Consider the following 23308-nt stretch of genomic DNA (forward strand, 5'->3'; position numbering starts at 1 on the left):
TCTATGGAACATACAGAGTGGCATATGGCATAATTCATGCATATGGATGTGGCTACAGTTCAGTGAAGACAAGAGAACCAGTGAACTGGGTAATCAGAGCACAGCAGCCAGTTAAACCACATGGTGGTATAACATAGCCAGTATGGTGCATAAGAACAAAGCAATATGCATGTCACATCACTAGCAACAAGTCAAGAAGCTTACAGTGGGACATGGAGTGCTGGTAGTCAGGTGCAGGACATACTGCATTTGCATGGAGTGTTGGTAGTCAGGTGCTGGACATACTGCATTTACATGGAGTGCTGGTAGTCAGGTGCAGGACATACTGCATTTGCATGGAGTGTTGGTAGTCAGGTGCAAGACATACTGCATTTGCATGGAGTGCTGGTAGTCAGGTGCAGGACATACTGCATTTGCATGGAGTGCTGGTAGTCAGGTGCAGGACATACTGCATTTGCATGGAGTGTTGGTAGTCAGGTGCAGGACATACTGCATTTGCATGGAGTGCTGGTAGTCAGGTGCAGGACATACTGCATTTGCATGGAGTGCTGGTAGTCAGGTGCAGGACATACTGCATTTACATGGAGTGCTGGTAGTCAGGTGCAAGATAATTCTCTGCTGTGTTCACTGATATAGATACAGCAGCTGGGCTGGGGTTTTGCATAGTGATTAAGGTGTTTACCCCACATACACAGGGTACAGGGTTTGATTCTCGCACTGGGGAAATTGACTAAGCTTAAAATGGCCCACAAGGACAGTTAGCTGTATACTTACCTGTGAACCTATGATGCAGCAGATCTACCACAGGAGATGGTAACACTAGTGTCATATCACTGCACTATGACAAAGCTGCTTGATCCATTCATATCATGCTCCAGTGTTTCAGAGGCAGAATCGTAACAAACAGTCATGTCACAGTACAGCACATCTGAAACAGAATAGTTTTTGCTCCCTGTGCAGGACTGTGCCAGTACTACACAGAACATAATAGTGAATCACGGGCCTACAAATCCAAAGCCACATTCAGTGTGCCACCAGAACATAGATTAACACAGGGAGAAAGTTTTGCAACAGCATCCATGTCAGTCACAGATGCAAGTATGCAGAAGGTAGATCTGTCCTGTTTTAGTAGTATACATAGCAGCCCTACGTTTATATCCCAACATAATGCATGGAACACATTGATAACCATCCTACTGCTGAGCTATGCATGTGGCTGCCCCTTTTAAAAGGAATGTTGTCAAGTGAGTGAACAACCTATCTGTAGTAGAACCATTTATACAGTTCAGTGTGTAATAATGTGTATTCCCAAGCTAACACACTATGACCATAGTCTTTATACAATGGTGGAAGGCAGGCAAGTCCAGCTGCCAGATCTAGTGTACTTTGAACTCCACTGGGCAAAACATGGCAGCACGGTTTTGTCATTAGGTAAATATCTCCATTCTGAATAAATAAGACAACAACTTAAAACTTGTACAGACCTGGTGATTATAAACAAACAGTATAGGGCTAATTGATAGACCCCTATTAGGAGGGATGCCGATTTTTCTGATAACAACTAAATGTTTTTCATCAAAATATGGCAGTGTTTCAAAACAACAGTAGCTGAGACAGGGAAGGGAACTTTCAGGGTAATGGATATAGCTTTCTTGCAGCAGAGTAAAGCCCAGACCTGGTACTGTTTTTGAGTTATCCACTGACTGAAGCATTTATTTATTTATTTATGTATATATTTATTTTAGTGAAGCTTTTCATCTACAATCAATCAGACACTGGCTTTTATTGAATTATGTAAAACAGGTTGAAATACATGTCACTCTGTTCTATATTTTTTCAGTGTATGTCAAGCAAATAAAATATGCCAGCCATAGTGTTCTTCACATACTTCTGTTTACCAGTGCACATATAATTTTGTAGTGATTTGAACAAATGCCCTTAAGAAAAGAACATTTATAAACATAAAATATATTCAAAGCAACGTGAATGCTTTGTCTAATTTTGGTAAAGACTTCAAATCACTTTGTTATTTTTTTTTTTGTTTGTTTCAGTTGTGTTTAGTGGTATGCATTTCACAAATCCTTTTTGTCTTTGTGACTTATATTTTAGTACGAAGTGTCAGTACTGCTAGGTATTTCATTATAATTAGATGCCTCCACTCAGCCATAGTTCAACTTCCAGTTACCCATGTTTTGGTAACAATACTAGACTGGGAATATGAAGCTTGTTTTTATTTATTTATTTTAGTTATTTTACTGAAGTTGCTAGACTGGAATATACAGATTAATTTTCTGACACTAGCTTGCTATAGTCAGTTAAAATGCCTTACATGTTAAGAAAACTTGCAACAATATGGCAAAAGTTATGTACAGAAAGGTATGCACATAGTAGTTTGATAGAAATAGCAATATATTTGTTTTTTATTACAAGGTATTGTAATTACTTAAATGATTGCTGCAGTATAACATCAAACAGATGTGGCCCAGAATTCCATATTATATTCTACTTAAAGCGACCTTACAACAGTACAGTAAGAGAAGTAATTTACTTCCCTGTTTGTAAACATATCATTGTCTTTACATTTTTCAAAACTTAGCAGCAATTTCAGGATTTTCTGTGAACATGTAAAACTGTGTCTCAAAGCTACATATTGGATTGCTTTCTTGCTCTTCCTTTGGGAAATGTTCTGACATGGGCCTAGATTTTAAAAGATACAGGGTAGTACTGTGGGAGAGACTCTACCATGTTACAGTCTACCCAAATCTAAAACTCAGCTCCACCCCCTGTCATACCAGTGTGGCCAGTATGCTCCTAAAAGCTGCTGACTTGTTATCTTGGAATCATCTCACCATATTTTGCATGCTGTGTCATGCACAGCTAATGGGACTCATAGATGGTATATGTTAATGAACTCCATTATTTGTACATGGCATAGTCTGAAGGGCCCAGTTCCAATGTATAGTCTCCAGTGGTCTCCAAACAAGCCTGAGCCCACAGTACTATCGCTGTATTGGCCGTACTGCATGCATCACAACTAAAATTCTGGAATGCATAAGTATTAGAGGTGGGACACAAAGGAGAGGCATACTGTGGTCCTGTACAAGTGTAACACAGTCCATTTTCTATAAAGATAAATGTTTACAATTGTCCTGTGTGTACAAAATGGATGACTACCAGAAACACACAACTACTTATTCATGTGTCAATCACGTAGGGCAATATAACATTAGGGAGGCCCTGTGTACACCTTCCATATTATGTGCATTCCCCAAAATATGTCTGTAGTTACACAGCTGACATATAAATGGAGGTCTTAATGCCATAACAGCACACTAACATCATGGGATTGGTGATTGCATGCTGTGACAATTTGACAATTTATACTGCATAGTAGACATACACAGGCATGCTATGACAATGCATATTTAATATATATCATGGGATAGTAGTAGATAAAACAGCCTTCTGAAACTGCTAGTAGACCTATATGGTTAATTTTTGCATATGGTGCAAGAGAAATCCCAGAGGCCTTTGTATGGAAGCATGTGTGGTTTAAAAGATTTGGGTAGCAGGACACCCTGAGCATAGGTTGGTTTGGGAACCGCCCCGAGTAATTAGGCATTACAAAGACTGTATGGGGTTCAGATCCATCAAAGCCAAGGGGACTTCGCCAAAGTATGCTTTTTAAGAACTTATGATTGTAAACCAATGAAAGTTATTTTGCTGTTAAAGATTTTGCCTCTGTAATGGAATTTTGTGGGAATTGAGTACATTATGGTGTAAGGAACATGTATTGTGCTCCTGTCTCTCCTGTAGTCTATTTTGACAGTTTTGTGATTTCCTACTTTTTAGATAACAGAGTATTGAGTTGACGTTTTATGAGTTTAACTCCTTTGACTTTTTTCCTCTCCATCCTCCACAGGACCCTACTTCAATGTCTCCTCTATCTGCCCTAAATGTGCCCATTTTTTCTACCCTAAATGTGCCCATTCATTCTGCTCTAAATGTGACCCATTCATTCTGCAGATAAGGGGTAGTCAAACAGCCTACAGACCATTTGTTTCTGCCTGGAAAGACACACTGGCTCATTCATTCACCCAGGAGGTTATATGGAGTGGCATACCTTCACCCCCATTGGGATCTCAGTAACTTGTGATACCTGCCTGGCTAGGAGAGAGGAATGCATGATCCCATGCATGCCTACTTTCCACAGCGTAGGAGTTCACATTCACCTCTAGTATTGTGAGCTTGCTTGGTATCTCCTGTGGTTGATTACCTACCCTTGTATGTGTAGCCAATGTGGCAGGCCAAGATGGCTCCACCCTCCTAGAATGGGTAAGCTGTCATCAGTCACTGAAGACCATCCTACCACATCCCAATGATTTTTGTTTGTGAGCTTCTTTTAAAATGCATTTTAATATTTTTTCAAGCTTAATATTATAGTGTCAGGTTTCATTTTTTACTCGAAATGTGAAGTTGGTCATATATGACTCATATTCATACAACTCATACTCACACTGAGGACACAGTCTTTACTTTGTGCTACATTTCTTCACAGACCTTTTTTCAGAGTCTTTAGCTCTTATTAGTATCTTAGACATAGCTTCCTCTTCAGCTGCTCAGTGACTTGCTTCAAATTAGAAATGCCTATATCATAGAGTAGATTCTCTGATTTACACCATAAGGAAATAGCATGACATATTTGGAGAGAACAGTTTATAGAGAGAGACTGTGAAATGAAATAAGGTCAGGAAACCAAGAGTATAAAACACAAGTCTCGCTAAATTTTCTCATGAGACTCTTGGTTTTGGTAAGATTAAAGTGAAAGAAAAGCAAGTTGTGGAAAGGAATCTCTCTATTTGAGTGGAGCTGTCCTTTTGTATAATTATGAACATTAAAACTGTAACAATTTTTTTTTGCCATGCATGACATCTATAAATCCAGGCCACACTTCCTAGTTAAGGTGTGAATCTTGTCATCTGTGACTTGATAACAAACACTAAAAACACTAACTCTGCAGTCTGTGCCAAGACTTAAAACTTTTTATTGGTACTGTAAGTTCAATCTGAGAATTACTTAATTATTCTGTTTTCTCAAAGCTGTAAATATCTGAGATGTTCTATATCTGACTGTGTGGTGCAGAGGGATGGAGTTCTGACAGTGACCCAGGTGGCCAGGGTTTGATTAGTGGCCCTGGTAATGGAGAAGCTGGAGGTGGAGAAGTGAAGTGGTGTGGGCTATTTTCCTCTCCAGAGGGAAGGAAGGGGAGGGAGGGATTGCATGCACTTGGAGGCATACTGAGCTGTAATATGTTCCAGGTGGAGACCAGAAAGACCACTGCTCATGATGCAGGGGGAGCACAGGGCTGCTTTAAGGCAAAATCCCTTGCAGAAATAAGGGGACATCTTTTACAGGCAATCACTTGCATGTCTCTCCCCAATGTTATGCAGGGTGCTTCTGTGTTAGGGCTCGATAAAAAAAATTAAAAATGCTTGAGCCACTCTTGATGGCTGCCTGGATGATACTCTCGCTCAGTTGACTCTTGTCCAATGAGGGGAATGAAAGGATTGATAGACCAGGAGAGGGTCCAATGATCATCAGGCAGTGGGGGCAAAGAATGAGAAGAAAAATGTCTGAGATGTACCTGTCCCACCCTTATTAAAAATCCCCATATGCTGCAACAGATTATAAGAAAATACTCCAAAAAATAAATAAGATGATATCACAAAAAAAATTTCCAAACAGTATGCAAAGAAGCCACAGAAATTAGGATTCAGACTAATTAGGATTAGGCTGAAAAAAAAAAAGTAATACTTAAATGGTGTTTAATTTGTATGCGTATGCTGAGTACTTGGAGTCTGGTGATGGTTTAGAGGAAGAAAAATACAATGTGAAAATAAAAATCATTACACTTGGGTGGAGTTGTCCTTCAACTGTTTTTTTTTGCAAGTCCAATACCTGCTGACATTTAATTGGCTTGCTTTGCATCCTGATGCTGGGTTCCCCTTGATGGTTATAGTTTGTTGCCCTTCATATGGCAGGTTGACAGGTACAATTCTACAATTGAACCACAAGCATCAGAAAGCTGAAAAACTAATTCCCAAAAGTCAAAAAAGTGAAAAATGAAACTTCATTTTTTTTTTTTGGAGAGGACGAGTGTCCCTGCACCCCTACATCCCAAAACTTATACAAACCAACTACATGGTTACACCAAGCTAAAGAAGGGAAAACTCTCCTCTTCAAAAAAAGGAGTCAGAGCAAGCACACACTGAAAAATTGCACCAGTAGTTATTTTCTATGGAAAACAATTATCAGATTTTATTCCTTGGCATTTGGTGCTTTGGGCAACTTGACACTTGGGAATTTCGTCTTGGCCACCTGTAGGTATATCAAGAGATACCCCTGCTCCCCATAGACCTTTTTACCCAGTGTATAGTGGAACACTTTGCTGATTGTGTGTGTTGGTGCCCAGTTTTGCTTGCAGTATAGTATTGGCTCTTACTATGTGGACACTGCACCTTCAGCAGTGCCTCCACTGGGAGAGGAGTCAATATCTTCCGGAAGTAGATGGAGAGTTTACAATAGTTCCAGTGATGGTTTACCTGTTGCTTATTGTCTGTAAAAGATGATGGCTCAATGAAATTGAAATATATTCTTTATCTGTACTTACTAAACTCTACCTATTTATTCTTAGCTCCATTTTATCATTTGAGGTTGACTACCTATCAGTGTTTTGAAGCTGATTTATATGTGCATTAATCTTGTTGGTGTAAATCACCCCAATTAGCTTTATATCCAATTATTCCTACTGTAATTTTTCTACAGTATCAGGAATTTTTATTTTCTGCTGAAGTTTCTAATAGTTAAATTAGTTCATGCTAATCTTACACTAATTAATTTCTTGTATTTTTATCCGTTGTTATTTTTTTGCTTCTGTATAGATGATCATATCACATTGTTCAACTATTTGCTTTTCTGTACTGAATCTGGAGCCTTTCTCCCCGGGCCTCCGCTGTAAATGGGCATGTGTCCAGTCGGACTATCCCAGTAAACAAATGTAAAATAAAATAAATAAAATAAATAAATAAAAACATGGCTATTTGTTAATCTGATTTATTTGAAACTGTAGTTTCAGTATATTTGCAGATGTTTCCAGTTATTTGCACTGCTCTTGTCAAATTGTAAACAAAACATTTTTGTACAGCTTCCTTTACTGTACTGAATTAGGGTCATAACATCTTTGAAAAAGGATAGTACCATTTCAATAAGACATACATTTATGTTGGACCAAATAAGTTATATACATATGTCAACAGCTAATTGTGAAACTATATGCTAATGAATTCAGGCAGGAATACTATCAGGTTGAATGTTGTACTTTGAGTTATATTTATAATGTTTAGTAATGGTCTGGCTCCCTTTTTTTCTAACAGATTGCCCAGCATATTCATATAGAAGAACGCTTTTCAGATGATCAGTTGGTTGGCATGTCTGTTCGGGAACTGAATCGCCAGCTGCGGGGTTTCAGCAAGGAAGAGGTAATTCGTCTCAAACAGAAACGTCGCACATTGAAGAACAGAGGTTATGCACAGTCATGTAGATTCAAACGGGTGCAGCAGAAGCACATCCTTGAAACAGAGAAGACACATCTGGCTCACCAGTTGGAGCAGCTAAAGGCAGAATTGGCCAGAGTCATAAGGGAGCGAGATGTCTACAAAGCTCGCTATGAGAAGCTGGTGGCTAGTAGATTCTCAGGAACTGAGCCTCCTGTTACTGAGCCTAACTCTTCAAGAGACTTCTTCTTGTGAGTTTTACATCTCTGCGGGGACTCTCTCCAGCTCTCAGTTCTTGTGAAACAAACTGAGTGGGTGACATGACCACTGCCTGCTGTGGGAAAACCTGTTCCAGTGGTTACTTTTAGTTTCAGTCAACACCATGGCAGTTTCAGTGTGTAGCAGATTAACAGATTACAAGTCAGCAGTATTGAGATGTAAAGCACTGCCCTATACTTATAACTGGACTTTAGCACTCGTACTCTGGTCTTCAGTGTAACTGACAATTCAGTATGACTGCATAGCAACCCTCATGTGTTACCTTTACCACATGTCCTGTCTCAGACACTATGATTCACTATGTATTACTCTCAGCCTGACTTCAAAACTCCAGAACTATGCTGCATTCACTTGTTTTTTATTCAGGCACCCTGCATGCAGGACATGTAAGGCTACTTAGAGACATGGACATCAAACTTAGAAGCGTTTTCTTAGCTGTTCCTCTTCCCATCTCCATGGCAATTAAGGTTCCCACCTTTTCATCCCGCCTTCATTCCTAGCATTCAAGGAAACTGTGAGAGGGAGACAAGAACTGGAGACTGTGGCAAAGAACAGGAGTTTTTTTTTTTCCATAAATCCTATTTACCTTACCTTTGCACCTGACGCACATACCACCAAAGTAGAGTGTACAGTATTGGCTCAGAGATGTTTAATTTCAGGCACCCACATACACATACACACACACACACACACACACACACACACACACACACACACACACACACACACGCAAATACACACAGACAGACAGACACACACACACACACACACACACACACACACACACACACACACACACACACACACACACAAACACATGCACATACCTATCCAATTTTATGCTGCTTTTTCTCCATATAACTTCATCCAGGTGGTAGTTATACAGTTGGTTAAAGCATCTCTCTCTCCCAGAATAGCAGCTGTCTCCACATTCACCCAAGCTCAATAGCCTAACACAGTCCTGGTTTATCCCTCTGTACCATGGAGCATCAGGTTTAGATAAAGAAAAAGCAACTGAAGGTGTGTTCCAGCTTAATGCTAACAATATAGATCCAACATGTCTGATGTGGTTACCTACTAATTTATAATTCAGTTGTGACTTCAAAGACTCTGAAAAACAGGCTTGAAAGCAGAAAATAAAAACAAAATAAAATGGCTAATGAAAAGGTAATAAAGCTGTTAAAATATGTTTCTTTGCAGTATGAATCTGAATAAACAAAGAAAACAGGAATGGAAAAAAGAGAAAATGTGTGTGCGTGTTTTGTGTGAGTATTTAGCATGGGACGTGTGAGTGTCTCTGTCTATGTGTGTGTGTGTGTGTGTGTGTGTGTGTGTGTGTGTGTGTGTGTGTGTGTGCGCGCGCAGTTTGCATGCATATATTTTTTAGCATAGGGCATATTAATCACTTATGGCAAGTGTTAGGGGTCCAAGCTTTAAATTTCTTACAGTATTTACACAGTCCTAACTTGTACAACTTTAGCACCTTGAAGGATAGGATCATAGAAGCTAGCAGCAAAATGCTTTAGAAAATGAGAAATACCTGAGACAGTGGTGAACCTTGAAAGCTATGTTTTATTTTACCTTATATAATACTATAACTCAGCAAAAGAAAGTGAAGAAAAGAAAAGAAGTTAAGGTGCTATTTGCCCAAACATGTTTCAGAATCACACTTTAATTGTGTAGATTATTTCATTCAAATTATCACAAATATAATCATGTGGGACATCCATAATGCATCCAGTTTTTAAGATATGTAAAATTCATCCACAAATAATCATAAGTGAAAGCGCATTTTTGTTTTTCCTGCATTTCCGTTGTAAGTTCTATTAAACACTGAATATTTAACCACAGTGGGTAGTATAGAAATGTAACACCCTGAATATGTGACCACAGTAGATAGTATAGAAATGCACTGTCACTGAATATGTTACCACAGTGCGTAGTATAGAAAAGTACCACACTGAATATGTGACCACAATGGGTAGAATAGAATGCTCCCCATGGAATATTCAACTACAGTGGGAAGTATAGAAATGCATTACATTGAATATGCTGCCATAGTGGGTAGTATAGAAATGCACCACACTGAATATGCGACCACAGTGGGTAATATAGTTACAGCTGCAATGAGCTACTGCATGCAGCCATATAAGAATATACATACATCAATATATTCCTCACCTGGGCAGAGTATGATGTATGTACAACAAGCAACCATGATTTATCTGACTTTGCCCTCCACTATGGTTTAAATCTTGGGTTTAGGACAGTCTAGTGATTTCCAATACAAAAGGTTTTTATATTATGTACATCACTGTCACCATAGCTGTACACACCTGACACCATATCTGTAAACCCTTAAGTGTTGTTTTGCAAATGGAGGAAGACACATGAAATACATCATCAGAAAGGGTTACAAAGTAACATGTAGTTTGTTTTATTGATAGAGCAATCTCAGAGTAGCAAATATATATATTAAATACATATATATATATATATATATATATATATATATATATATATATATATGCATATGTACCTATATCTTTTTATATATATTTATACATAGCGATATCTATAGCTATACATATCTCTCTTTCTCACTCTCTTCTCTCTCTCTCTCTCTCTATATATATATATATATATATATATGTATATATATATCTATACAGTAACCATATTGACCAGAAGAAATGCATGCATTTCAGTGGAAACAGCCCTCCTCTGCTTGTAAAAGTGACCCTGTAATCCTTAAAATCTTCCTGAACTGTTGCTATTGCAGATTGAAGAAATGTCAGTTTAATGCCTCATCTTAAGGATTGCTTCTCAGGAACTTAGCAATACCCGTTGTAATGAACTACATTGTCGTTAGTGAAACATGGACCCAAGCACCTGGTACGGGGACAAACCCACAGCTTTCTAACCTTCCTGGCATGAAATCTGAGTGTACAACCTGCTGATCAGTGGAAGTACAATTGCAAAGGTCACTATCAAATGATATTTTCATTGTTTATCCTAAAATGCACACTCTTGAAAAGAAACAAGGGTGGTAGGCAGAATCTTGCATCCATAAATGTGAGTTTTTCCCCTTGGAGTTCTTGAGCTATTTTCAGTTTAATTGTACACCAAAGAGAGCTGCTATCCCTTACCTGGTTCTTCCGATGATCACCACTTTATATATTCTAGTGCAGAGTTTGGTAGTTTATGTGTATGCATGCTGGAGTGTGTGTGTGTGTGTGTGTGTGTGTGTGTGTGTGTGTGTGTGTGTGTGTGTGTGTGTGTGTGTGTGTGTGTGTGTGTGTGTGTGTGTGTGTGTGTGTGTGTGTGTGTGTGTGTGTGTGTGTGTGTGTGTGTGTGTGTGTGTATGTGTGTGTGCATCATGAGTGTACATTTTGTGTATGCATATTTGTGTGTCTGTGAATGTATACTCTTGTCTGTATATGTGCATACGTATGCATGTGTGTGCACATACAGGCATAATGTTCTAGAAATCCAGCAGCAGGGCCACCTTACACTGAGTTATGTCTCTAAATGCTGGTTTAATAAGCTAGATGTCATGAATAAAATAGAAAAAAATGATATCTGCACATAGAAGGTGCCAGCATTGCTCGGCTTTCTATTTCTGGATATGGTTAGTCGGCTGGTTGAAGTATTCTAGAAGACAGAAAATATGCATAAAATATGTTTTTTGCTCACTGATGGCACAAATGTATGTAAAATGTAAAGCTAAGTTAGCGATCAGCTTAATGCTGATTTATTAATGGATTGCTTACTTAAGGTACTTGCAAAGTTTAAATTTGTGTCAAAATAAAATATTTTCCCATATGCACATTTGTTTTTATTTAACTAAGTGTTTCTGGCAAATTGAGCTGTGTTACTTTAAGGATCAGCATCTGCATTAGTTAGATAAAACATGATTTTATGAGCTGTTGTTTTTAATAAAAATGGACAAAATAGGATGCATTTTATATTAAAGTATTCAGACATTAAATTTAAGATGTGTTTGAAGAGCATAATGCATAATGCTGACTGAGCGATTTTAACAGTAATGATTACATTGTTTTCTGAAATTAAACTGATATAGTCCAAGTAGGATCCACTGTTGCATTTTATCCTTTTTTGCATTTCTTCATTCCAGTTTGTCACAAGTTACCATGTGAACTTCATAACAGTTTAAAAGTGAAAAATATTAATGACTTTGATATATGTGCAATTGAAGGTACAGATCTGAGCAGTACAGGCTCTGGTTATCTTTACAATTATTAATTGAATGATACATTATCCATAAACAATTTCATGAAAGGTGAGCAAATGAATCAACTCCCTAGTGCATGCAGTTATACTGTTGCATCTGCAACTAGCTTTGTTGTTGAACATGTAGCTGAAATGGCAGCACAAATCCATGAGCTCCATGAGATGCTTAAGACTGATTTTAATGCCAGTTGGGAAAGTATGTTGCTGTTAAGGTGATACACACCTGTACCAATAGCTGTGCATACTTGGCACCACTCCTGAAACCCACATTGTACCACAGCTGATGAATACCTGTCACCCTAGATATGTATACCTTACTCCACAGTTGTGTATACTTGGGACCCCATCTATTTATATCTGACACCACAGCTGTGCACAGCTGACATCACAGCTGATACAAACCTGGCAGCACAGCTAAACACACTTGGCACTATGGCTGTACACATCTGGTAGTACCACACCTCGGCACACCTAGGACCACAGCTTTGCTTACCTGGCAAAACACAACACAGCACAGCTGTACATTGGCCAAAGATTACAGCCAGCTTTAGAATGGCATTTATAAGGCCTCTGACAATGGCTTTAATGACTATCATTATTTCTGTGTGACACTTGGCACTCAATTAAATATAGCAACCTACTATCCCAGCAGTGAATAAGGACCATTACCCACTGACTGCATTTTCTATCACCACTAGGATTGACTTTAGTAACTCTGTAGATGCTTAGAATTATGTGCCTGCACAGAATTTTAATTACTGTCATAATGCATCATGCATTCTTATATGTGTAATACCATTCCTGTACCATGCATTCTTATATGTGTACATACCATTCCTGCAGCATGCATTCTTATATGTGTATATACCATTCTTGCTGCATGTATTCTTATTTGGGTAAAAAACATTTCTGTACCATGCATTCTTATATGTGTACATACCATTCCCGCAGCATGCATTCTTATATGTGTATATACTATTCTTGCTGCATGTATTCTTATTTGGGTAAAAAAAATTTCTGTACCATGCATTCTTATATGTTTACATACCATTCCTGCTGCATGCACTATTATATGTGTATACACCATTTCTGCAGCATGCACTATTATATATGTACATACCATTCCTACATCATGCACAATTTTGTGTATATACCATTCCTGCAGCATGCACTATTATATGTGTACATACCATTCCTGCTGTATGCACTATTATATGTGTACATACCATGCCTGCTGCATGCACCAGTATATGTTTACATACTATTCCTGCAGCATGCACTGTTATATGTGTATATACCATTCCTGCTGCATGCACTATTATATGTGTACATACCATTCCTTCAACATGCATTCTTATATGTGTATACACCATTCCTGCAGCATGCATTCTTATATGTGTACATACATACATACATACATACATACATACATACATACATACAATTATTTCAAGCATTAATGCCCTTCTAGCTTGCCAAGATACCAAAACACTTGTTCCCATAATAAGTTTCCAGGCTGTTCTTAAAAATATCTAAACTAGTAATTGCTTTATTGTAATTTGGTAGTCTGTTCCATGCATCAGCTACTCTGTCAGAGAACCAATTAGTACACTTCTCATTCCTATAGAATCTTCTATATAGGTTGCCTGATGATTCTATAGTACTTTTTGATAACCACAAACATTTCCAGAGGTAGTTGTCTCTAAATGCCCTATATACCCGAATAAGATCTCCTCTTAGATGTCTGTAAGAGACACTGTACAAGTTCAAATATTTTAGTCTTTCATAATAACTTAAATTTTTACATCCATGGATGTTCTTGATATATTTCTGCTGTACTCTTTCCAGTTTACTCATGCTTGTTTTCTTATAGGGTTTCCATATTGTCATTCCATACTCAAGTTTGGGTCTAATGTAACTAACAAACGACTTCATCATTTTTTGATTTCCTAGACTTTATAAATCTTTTTATACAACATATAGTTCTATAACTATCATTAACCAGCTGGTTGATTTGATTAGAAAAACTCATAGCTGAATCTACCCATATACCCAGGTCCTTAAATGATTCCACAGTTTCAATCGCTGTGTGCTGTATTAAACATTCACCTTTCAATTTATGTTTCCCAAATCTCATATGCTTAGTTTTTGATGTATTTATCAGCATACTATTCTCCTGTGCCCAAATGGCCATTTAGTGAAGTTATTTTGCAGACATGCCTTATCTGTAACACATATAATCAGTTTACCCAATTTCAGGCCGTCTGCATATAGACTGTAGAATACCTCAGATGAAAAAGTTAGGTCTGAAAAATACAATCTAAACAAGTAAGTGGCTAGAACGGAGTCCTGTGGGATACCCTGACTGTAACCAAGGATTTCACCTGTCCAGTTGCTTTATGATACTTGCCATATCGTATTTGTAAGCCATGCAGCTATCCATCTTATCAACAGTACATCAATACCTAGTTCTACTAATTTATTGATCAGTGTTTTGTGCATGACCCTGTCAAATGCTGAAGTTAAATATATATAAATTACATCACAGCACAATGTTTCATTCATAGCTGTTACTATATTGTTATAGAACATCACGTTACATGTGGTAATATATCGATTTTCAACATATGCATGCTGATATATGGATTCAAGTCCCAATCTATCCAGTTTTGACAATAACAAATCCAATATTACCTTCTCCATTATTTTTCCACAACATGAAAGTAGACGTAAAGGTCTATATGACTCTGGGTTTGTTACTCCCCTTTCCCTTGAAGACAGGCTTAATAATTGCATGTCTCCAATCTTGAGGAATTTCACCATATTTATACAACCTAGTGAACAATAGATATAATGATACCATAAGTTCTTGCTGAAGCATTCTCAGGTCATTGTTACTAATTCTGTCTCCTCCTTCTGCTTTGTTTGGGTCCAGTTTGTGCAGTTCGTTTTCAATATAATCTAATCTGGGGTTACCTGGATGTCACTAGGACAATTTATCACCCATTTTGTGGAGCCAAAGTATTTTGTATAAGGTTTTGTAAATATATATATATATATATATATATACATATATATATATATATATATATATATATATATATATATATATATATATATATATATAATCTGCTGTGTCTAAGAATAAGTTTTAGAATCTGCACACAGTTTATAAATGTGTGTGTCTTTATTCCTTCCACATCTTATGTATCTATAAAAAGGTTTCCTATTATGCTCAATATATTTATATAAATTTTCTTCAAATTTTTCTTGATCTTGTTTCACACTATGCTTAAACTGTTTGTCCAGCATGTTTATATCAGTTTTTAAAGTTGTAGTTCAACCTCTCTTTCATTTCTTATATATTTTTTTGTCTCTCACCTTAATCAGATATCTTGTTCTTATGGAAATATATTCTCCTGATGTATGCCTAGAACCTGATATTAAACATTTTTTTGATTTTTTTGTACTCGACAGTTTATCTATTTAAATTTTCCACATTCCCTCTCCAGTTTTTCCACTGAATACTGCACCCCAGTTAGTTTTACAATGTGACTGTTTTGCTTCCATATAATCTATAATTAACCTTCTGTGCACTGGTTTAGATTTCAGACTGCATGCCATTCCTGCAGCATGCACTATTATATGTGTACATCCCATTCCTGCAGCATGCACTAATTTATGTATATATACCATTCCTGCAGCATGTACTGTTATATGTGTACATCCCATTCCTGCAGCATGCACTATTATATGTGTACATACCATTCCTGCAGCATGCACTATTATATGTGTACATACCATTCCTGCAGTATGCACTATTATATGTGTATATACCGTTTCTGCAACATGCACTATTTTATGTGTATATACCATTTCTGCAGCATGCACTATTTTATGTGTACATACCATTTCTGCAGCATGCGCTATTTTATGTGTATATACCATTCATGCAGCATGCACTGTTATATGTGTGCATCCCATTCCTGCTGCATGCACTATTACATGTGTACATCCCATTCCTGTAGCATGCACTATTTTATGTGTACATACCATTCCTGCAGCATGCACTGTTATATGTGTACATCCCAGTCCCGCAGCATGCACTGTTTTATGTGTATATACCATTCCTGCAGCATGCACTATTATATGTGTACATACCATTCCTGCAGCATGCACTATTATATGTGTACATCCCATTCCTGCAGCATGCACTATTTTATGTGTATATACCATTTCTGCAGCAAGCACTATTATATGTGTACATCCGATTCCTGCAGCATGCACTATTTTATGTGTATATACCATTCCTGCAGCATGCACGATTATATGTGTACATCCCATTCCTGCAGCATGCACTATTATATGTGTATATCCCATTCCTGCAGCATGCACTATTGTGTGTGTACATCCCATTCCTGCAGCATACACTATTATATGTGTAAAGGCCATTCCTGCAGTATGCACTATTATATATGTATATACCGTTTCTACAGCATGCACTATTATATGCGTATATACCATTTCTGCAGCATGCATTGTTATATGTGTATATGCCATTCCTGCGGCATGCACTGTTATATGTGTACTTCTCATTCCTGCAGCATGCACTGTTATATATGTACATACCATTCCAGCAGTATGCACTATTATATGCATATATACCATTCTTGCAGCGTGCACTATTTTATGTGTATATACCATTCCTGCAGCATGCACTATTATATGCATATATACCATTCTTGCAGCGTGCACTATTTTATGTGTATATACCATTCCTGCAGCATGTACTATTATATGTGTATATACCATTCCTACAGCATGCACTATTATATGCGTATATACCATTCCTGCAGTGTGCACTGTTATATGTGTACATACTATTCCTGCAGCATGCACTATTATATGTGTACCTATCATTCCTGCAGCATGCAATATTTTATGTGTATATACCATTCTTGCAGCATGTACTATATTATATGTGTATCTATCATTCCTGCAGCATTCATCTTTATTTGGGTAGAAACTGTACATGCAGTAACTCCAAATCAAAACCTAAAACTGGTAGGGACACAAGCAGCCATCCCTGAAAAAGCTGACTGATAATATATTTCCTGAAGGTTTCTTAAATAATTTCTTCTGATTCGGCATAATACAAGAAAATATAGGTAAAACAGTAAGCTGTCAGCGAAAGAACATGTCATTCTGTAGGCATTTTATCAAACCTGAGCAACCCTGATTAACAAATGCCATTTAACTGAAGTCACATGGTGCAAATTCAGCTGATTCTAGTCAATACTAAACAGACAACAGTTACTAAAGGTGAAGTACAATAACGTATATAAATGCAATGAATAAAATCTAAAGAGATAAAAAGAGAAAAATGAGGTAAAAAGTGAAAAGGATGCTTATCCATGAAATGATTATTTTTGTAACATTTTACCCTTTTTAATAAATATGGTTTCACTGATATGTTATCATTAGATCCTACACAGTTCATCCTTAACCAAGCTATGAGGTTAGAACCACAGTATGTGCCTAATACATCAGTTCCCCCTTCTCACCTTTTTTCCATTTTAAGAGATATTAGCTTGCTAATCAATCAGTATCAACACCTTTTTAAATGTTTGTTTATCCCTTCCTGGACCAATGACTTTCAGCTTCTCCATCTCTCTGACTACCTGCATATGAACCACGGGACTCAGCATTGCATGGGTTCATTTTGTCAGTGAAACAAGAGAAAAAATGATCTGTCAGTGCAGCTGCTTCAGTGAGGTGAGGAAGAATGGAGGAAGATGTTTGAAGCATTAAAGGTATAACAGGGTGCTGTGTGTGGTGTGATAACCATTTGACTACTTTTGTGGTGAGACGGGTATCTTTTTGCAGCAAGACATACACGTTTTCACATAACCAATACCCGTACTTGTCTTGCTACACTTGTAAAAGTAAAAGGAAACAACGTTCTTTATTTGTATTTTATTACAAACAATTTATAGTAAAGTGACATAATATTTTCGAAATTTATGACCTGAGTTGATATAAAGTAATTATTTTCTTAACTTGATTAAATATTAAACATATTGTTTTCCATGTATTTTTAGTATTTTGAATGAACATTTGAAACTATATAACATTAACATTGGAAACTCATTTACTAAATGTATAATCTATTCAAAAACAGGCAAAAAATATGAGAGCCATTAGTTTAGTTTGTGGTAACTTTTGTCGGTGGTGAAAGGTGTCGAATTATGTTATCGCTTAACTTCAGCAGATTGACTGTAATATAATTCAGGAGTTTTCCCTTTTATTCCTGGCCATGTGACTGTTAAGTTTCCTTACTTATGTGCCAGGCATTTAGGTGCAATGCCCCATGCTGGGATGCGTGGGGGGTTACACCCCACATGCAAAGGCAAACTTTTATGTAGTTTTTGGAGATTGTAAATATAATGCCTTTGTTTATATTTGTGATAATTTTTTTTTTAGATTTTTTTTTGTTTTGTTTTTATTAATGCAATCTTTGACGAACTTTCTTGCCTCATTTTCTATCAGTAATCCATCAGTAATTGTTTGGAATACACACACACACATATATATATATATATATATATATATATATATATATATATATATATATATATATATATATATATATATATATATATATATATATTATATAATGTGTATATACATTTTTACATTTAAACATACTAATATTCTTTAAGCTAATGTGTAGACTATATACTGGAAAATTCTAACATTTAATGATTTTAATAATGTCTTAACTAGAATTTTGTTTGTGATCACAAAGCTTTTTAAGTGATGCATTGAGTTTTGGAGCCATGCATGTTTCATTTTAATAATTACATGCACTAAGATTGGGAACTTTAGGATGTTTAGGAGATTCTCCTCCACATTGTCAGAATTTTTTTTTCTGGCCATGTGTAGTAAACTGACGCTCAGTATTTAAAGCTAACATTGTGCCTCTGTCCTTGTTTTATATTTTAATTACACTTTTAAAGTTATTTTATATTGGAGTGCATAATGCTGATGCTAGTATTTGATAAATTTGCAAAGTTGAAGTAACATTATTGTTTGCTAATATAGGCTCTAGTTCCTTTGTGAGTCTATGTAATATAAAACAGGTGGCAGAAATTTAATTAATTCCTTGTTAGTACAGTGATAAATATCCTTGCCTTTCTCAAGGAAGATTGGGTTTGATTCCCTGATAGGGAGAGGTTACAGCTTTTTCATTCTGTCATAAAATGCTTAATTTTTTTTAGTGATCTGTTGTCTGGCACATATTGGTCAGCAGAACTATCACTGGCCTAGAATCATTTTATTCAGCTTCACCCTATGTACAATGTTTGTCCTTGATGACTGATAGCAGCCACTGTAACTCCTCTACAGAAAGCTGCCCCCTCTATAGACTCAGGTAATTATTATGCCTATCAACCACATCAGCGTTTTATGGAAAGTCTTGAAAGGTAGAGCAGAACTCCTTTATGCAGACATAGACAACTGAACTGATCTAGACCTCACTCAGTTTGGTTTTGTGAACAGTGTAAACTTCTTAGAAAAGGTTACAGAGGCTGCAGACATAGGTTACTCTGTGCACTCTGCTAATCTTGATCTGGTCAAAGATTTGACACTATTCTTTATGTTGGTATGATTGAAAATTTAAACAAAACTAATGTAAACTTCTACATTGTCCACTCAGTTGTAAACTGCTTATCCAGCAGACCACAAGTAGTGAACATTGCTGGTACCCTGTCTGAACATTAGGTCCAGCAGCCTAATGAATAAGGCATCAGTCTCTGAAGAACATAAAATTGTAACAAGTGGTGTACCACAGGGATCAGTGCTGGACTCCCTCCTGTTTTTCATTTAGTATGCAGACATCCACTGTAATATCCCTGATGTGGAGCTGATCAAGTTTACAGATGACTGCAAGGTGAACAATGTTATCAACTCATCTACTGATACTAATTGCTCCAACAAGGGCTGGAACATAACACATGCATGGTATAGAATAAATGATTTCAAGCTAAATGTGAAAAGGTACATTTGGCAGAAAAGCTGCTCCTACTTCAGATGTTATAAGTCTTCTACAGACAGATATGGTCATGTGACTTGGGTGTCTGTGAACCTGCATACAGTTATGGTCATGAGACCTGGGTATGCCTGTGGACCTACAGACAGATACGGTCATGAGACCTGGGTGTTTGTGTACCTACAGACAGATACGGTCATGAGACCTGGGTGTCTGTGGACCTACATACACATACGGTCATAAGACCTCAGTATGTCTATGGACCTACAGACAGATACAGTCATGAAACCTGGGTATGTCTGTGGACCTATAGACAGATATGGTCATGGGACTTGGGAATGTCTCTGGACCTACAGACAGATGCGGTCATGAGACCTGGGTGTCGGTGGACTTACAGATAGATATGGTCATGAGACCTGGGTGTCTGTGGACCTACAGACAGATACAATCATGAGACCTGAGTGTCTGAGGACCTACAGACAGATGCGGTCTCAGCAGTTCTATAAATAGCTCTACAAGGGATTATATTTATACCAACAAATAAACAAGATTTGCTGTAGGTTTAGATTCATAATTTAACGTATTCCCAACCTGTGGAATAAGTTACCACTACAGGTCAAGCAAATTTCTGCTTTGTCTGTCTTTAATGCTAGTCTTGAATGTTTCTCCTGTTCCTGGCGTACTGTGTTCTTCATTGCACTTTGTATGTTTCTGTAGATGTTTTTCCCCAATGTAAACAAACAAAAGTGCCCAATTTTAATGATGTGTTACAAAACTCAACTAAAAAACAAAATACTTCAGCAACTTATGCTGTACTGTTTTTAGTACTTTCGTCTTTAATACAACTGACTTCACCAGAAAACAAGTAACAAACGCCCCTGAGCCATTGGATACAAAAAACACTGGGTATGCATATCCCTACTAAACCAAATTATTATACAAATAAATAAACACGTAAATAAATAAATCATCACAACAGGATGAAAACGAGACTGAAAAAACTTAAGCACAGATGAACCTACCTAAAAGTCTTATTCCTTCTTCTTTTTAATTAATTTTGCCAAATAATCTAGCCCTTCAGATTTATAAGTGAAATACCATTAACTTTAAATATAGTTGAAACATTTAGCTTCCTCAAATTAAGGTGGAACTACTATGAATCTACTTTGCTTACAATTTAGACATGTAAAAATTTGTCTTTTTTGGAACTTCTCATTAAGACAAATGTCTGATTATTCCAAAATATTCTTTAAGTTGTGACCCCTAGTTTTAATAATGTTGGCTCTGTCACTTAACATGTCTTTCAATCACCATTTCCCCATAAAATATTCCAGTTTAAGCTACAATGTCCATAATTTCTCATGTATCCATTGAAGAGAAAATGATGTCGCATTTATGTAATGTTCTTAATATTCTGTCCTGACATAAAACTAATTTTAATACTCACTCTAGGGATCTTGATATCTTTTGCAAAATAAATAGGAGACTATGGAGGGGTTGGCTTGTATCACAGAGAATACTGCTTCTATAAAACAAACCTCTATGCCACATGAAGTGAAGTACTTCTGTTACTCTGTTCAATTGTAATTTGGACAGATGGAATGAATAACCCTGAGTTTAACACCCTTGTCTCATGTGGATAGCAGAAATAAGTAAATGTCCACAAATTTCCTTTTTTGTCCCATCTCTGGATTATTTGTATGTATTATTTGTATGTATTATTGTAACCAGGCTACAACTCTTACCACACTTTTCGGCCACCAAACTGGGATCGTAACACTAAAGGTGGAGGAGTGTTCATATTCACCAAGGATATTCACACCACCAGGCTAGTTGCCCAACACAATGCATCTGAAATTCTCCAGGTGCAACTAACACTAGGTAAGACTGCAATCCAAATTGTAGCTTGCTATAGATCCCCCACAATGCCCCAAGATTCTCACTACACCTTTCTAAACATACTGGAAAATATTAAGATACAACCAAACACCCTAATACTGGGTGATTTCAACTACCCTGTCATTAACTGGGAAAACTATTCATGTACCAACACCTTTGCCCAACGGTTTTTGGAATTCATAAATTCCAACACCCTCAATCAGCTAATCCATAGTCCCACTAGGGGCTCTGATGGTCATTACCAACATGGGAAATCAATGCTCCACACCTATGGTCACCCCCTAGTTGGTCAGGTCAGACCATAAGCTAATCATCCTTAACATCCACATCCCACCCCCACCCCCCAGTAAGGAAACCTCCATAAAAAACTTCTCCAAGATAATTTCATGCTACTCAAGTCAGAAGTGACAAACTTCATGACACCCATGCAGACGGGAACTGAAAGTTCGACTGCTGAGTCCTACACTAAGGCACTGTACGAGCACATCCACTCATGCATGAATCGTGCCATCCCAAATAGAACCAAGATGCTCTCCTCCAAAAAAATGAAGCCAATCTGGTGGTCCCCTGCTACAAACAAACTTTACAACAAAAAGGAAGAAACTGTTGCAGAAAACAGCAAAATGCTAGGATGCAAAAAACTCCCTTACCAGCCTCAGTAAGAAGCTGAGATCCCTCATAAAATCCTCCAAAGCTAGTTACGAAAATAAAATTACCAAAGATTCAAAAGACAACCACAAGGCATTCTATAGCTATGTCAAGAATCTAAATAGCAATGCTCAGATCTTCTCTGAGCTACAACAGAATGGCATTAAATATACTGATCCCAAGGATATTGCCAATATCGATTCAGTGCCAACTTCACCCCCCTTTCACCTCCTAAACGGCCCATCTCAATACCAGAAGATTGCCAAATTCTGGTAATAATGGCCACACAGGCAAAAAATGCACTCTCCAAAGCTAAGAATACAGCATCCATGGGACCAGACGACACCCCAGGCTGTGTACTACATAAACTACAAAATGAACTGGCACCTCACCTAAGTGTCATGTTTAATCATACTCTCACCTCAGACTTTGTGCCCACTGAGTGGCGCACATCTACAGTTATCCCACTCCACAAGGGGGGATCCACCATGGATCCCGGGTACTACCACCCCATCAGTCTGATGAGCCTAATCTGCAAGGCCATGGAATGTATTATCATAGAACTTATAAACAAAGACATTGGCAACCTTCAAACACTGGAACCCATCCAGTTTGGGTTTCTGAA

The 23308-nt window shown here is 37.3% G+C and overlaps 1 protein-coding gene across 2 annotated transcripts in view; it reads left to right on the forward strand.

Moving 5' to 3' along the window:
* The window catches only part of LOC122790346 (transcription factor Maf-like), a 59056-nt gene extending 50617 nt beyond the window's left edge, over window positions 1-8439 (forward strand). For both annotated transcript variants that reach the window (XM_044057863.1, XM_044057861.1), the window contains exon 3: window positions 7434-8439. In XM_044057863.1, the coding sequence (XP_043913798.1) occupies window positions 7434-7808 (375 nt within the window). In that variant the 3' untranslated portion in view covers window positions 7809-8439. The remainder of the gene's footprint in view (window positions 1-7433) is intronic.
* The last annotated feature ends 14869 nt before the right edge of the window (window positions 8440-23308 follow it).

The sequence above is a fragment of the Protopterus annectens genome, chromosome 16.part0, assembly GCF_019279795.1.
Source record: "Protopterus annectens isolate FY-2018-M chromosome 16.part0, PAN1.0, whole genome shotgun sequence".
Taxonomy (NCBI): domain Eukaryota; kingdom Metazoa; phylum Chordata; order Ceratodontiformes; family Protopteridae; genus Protopterus; species Protopterus annectens.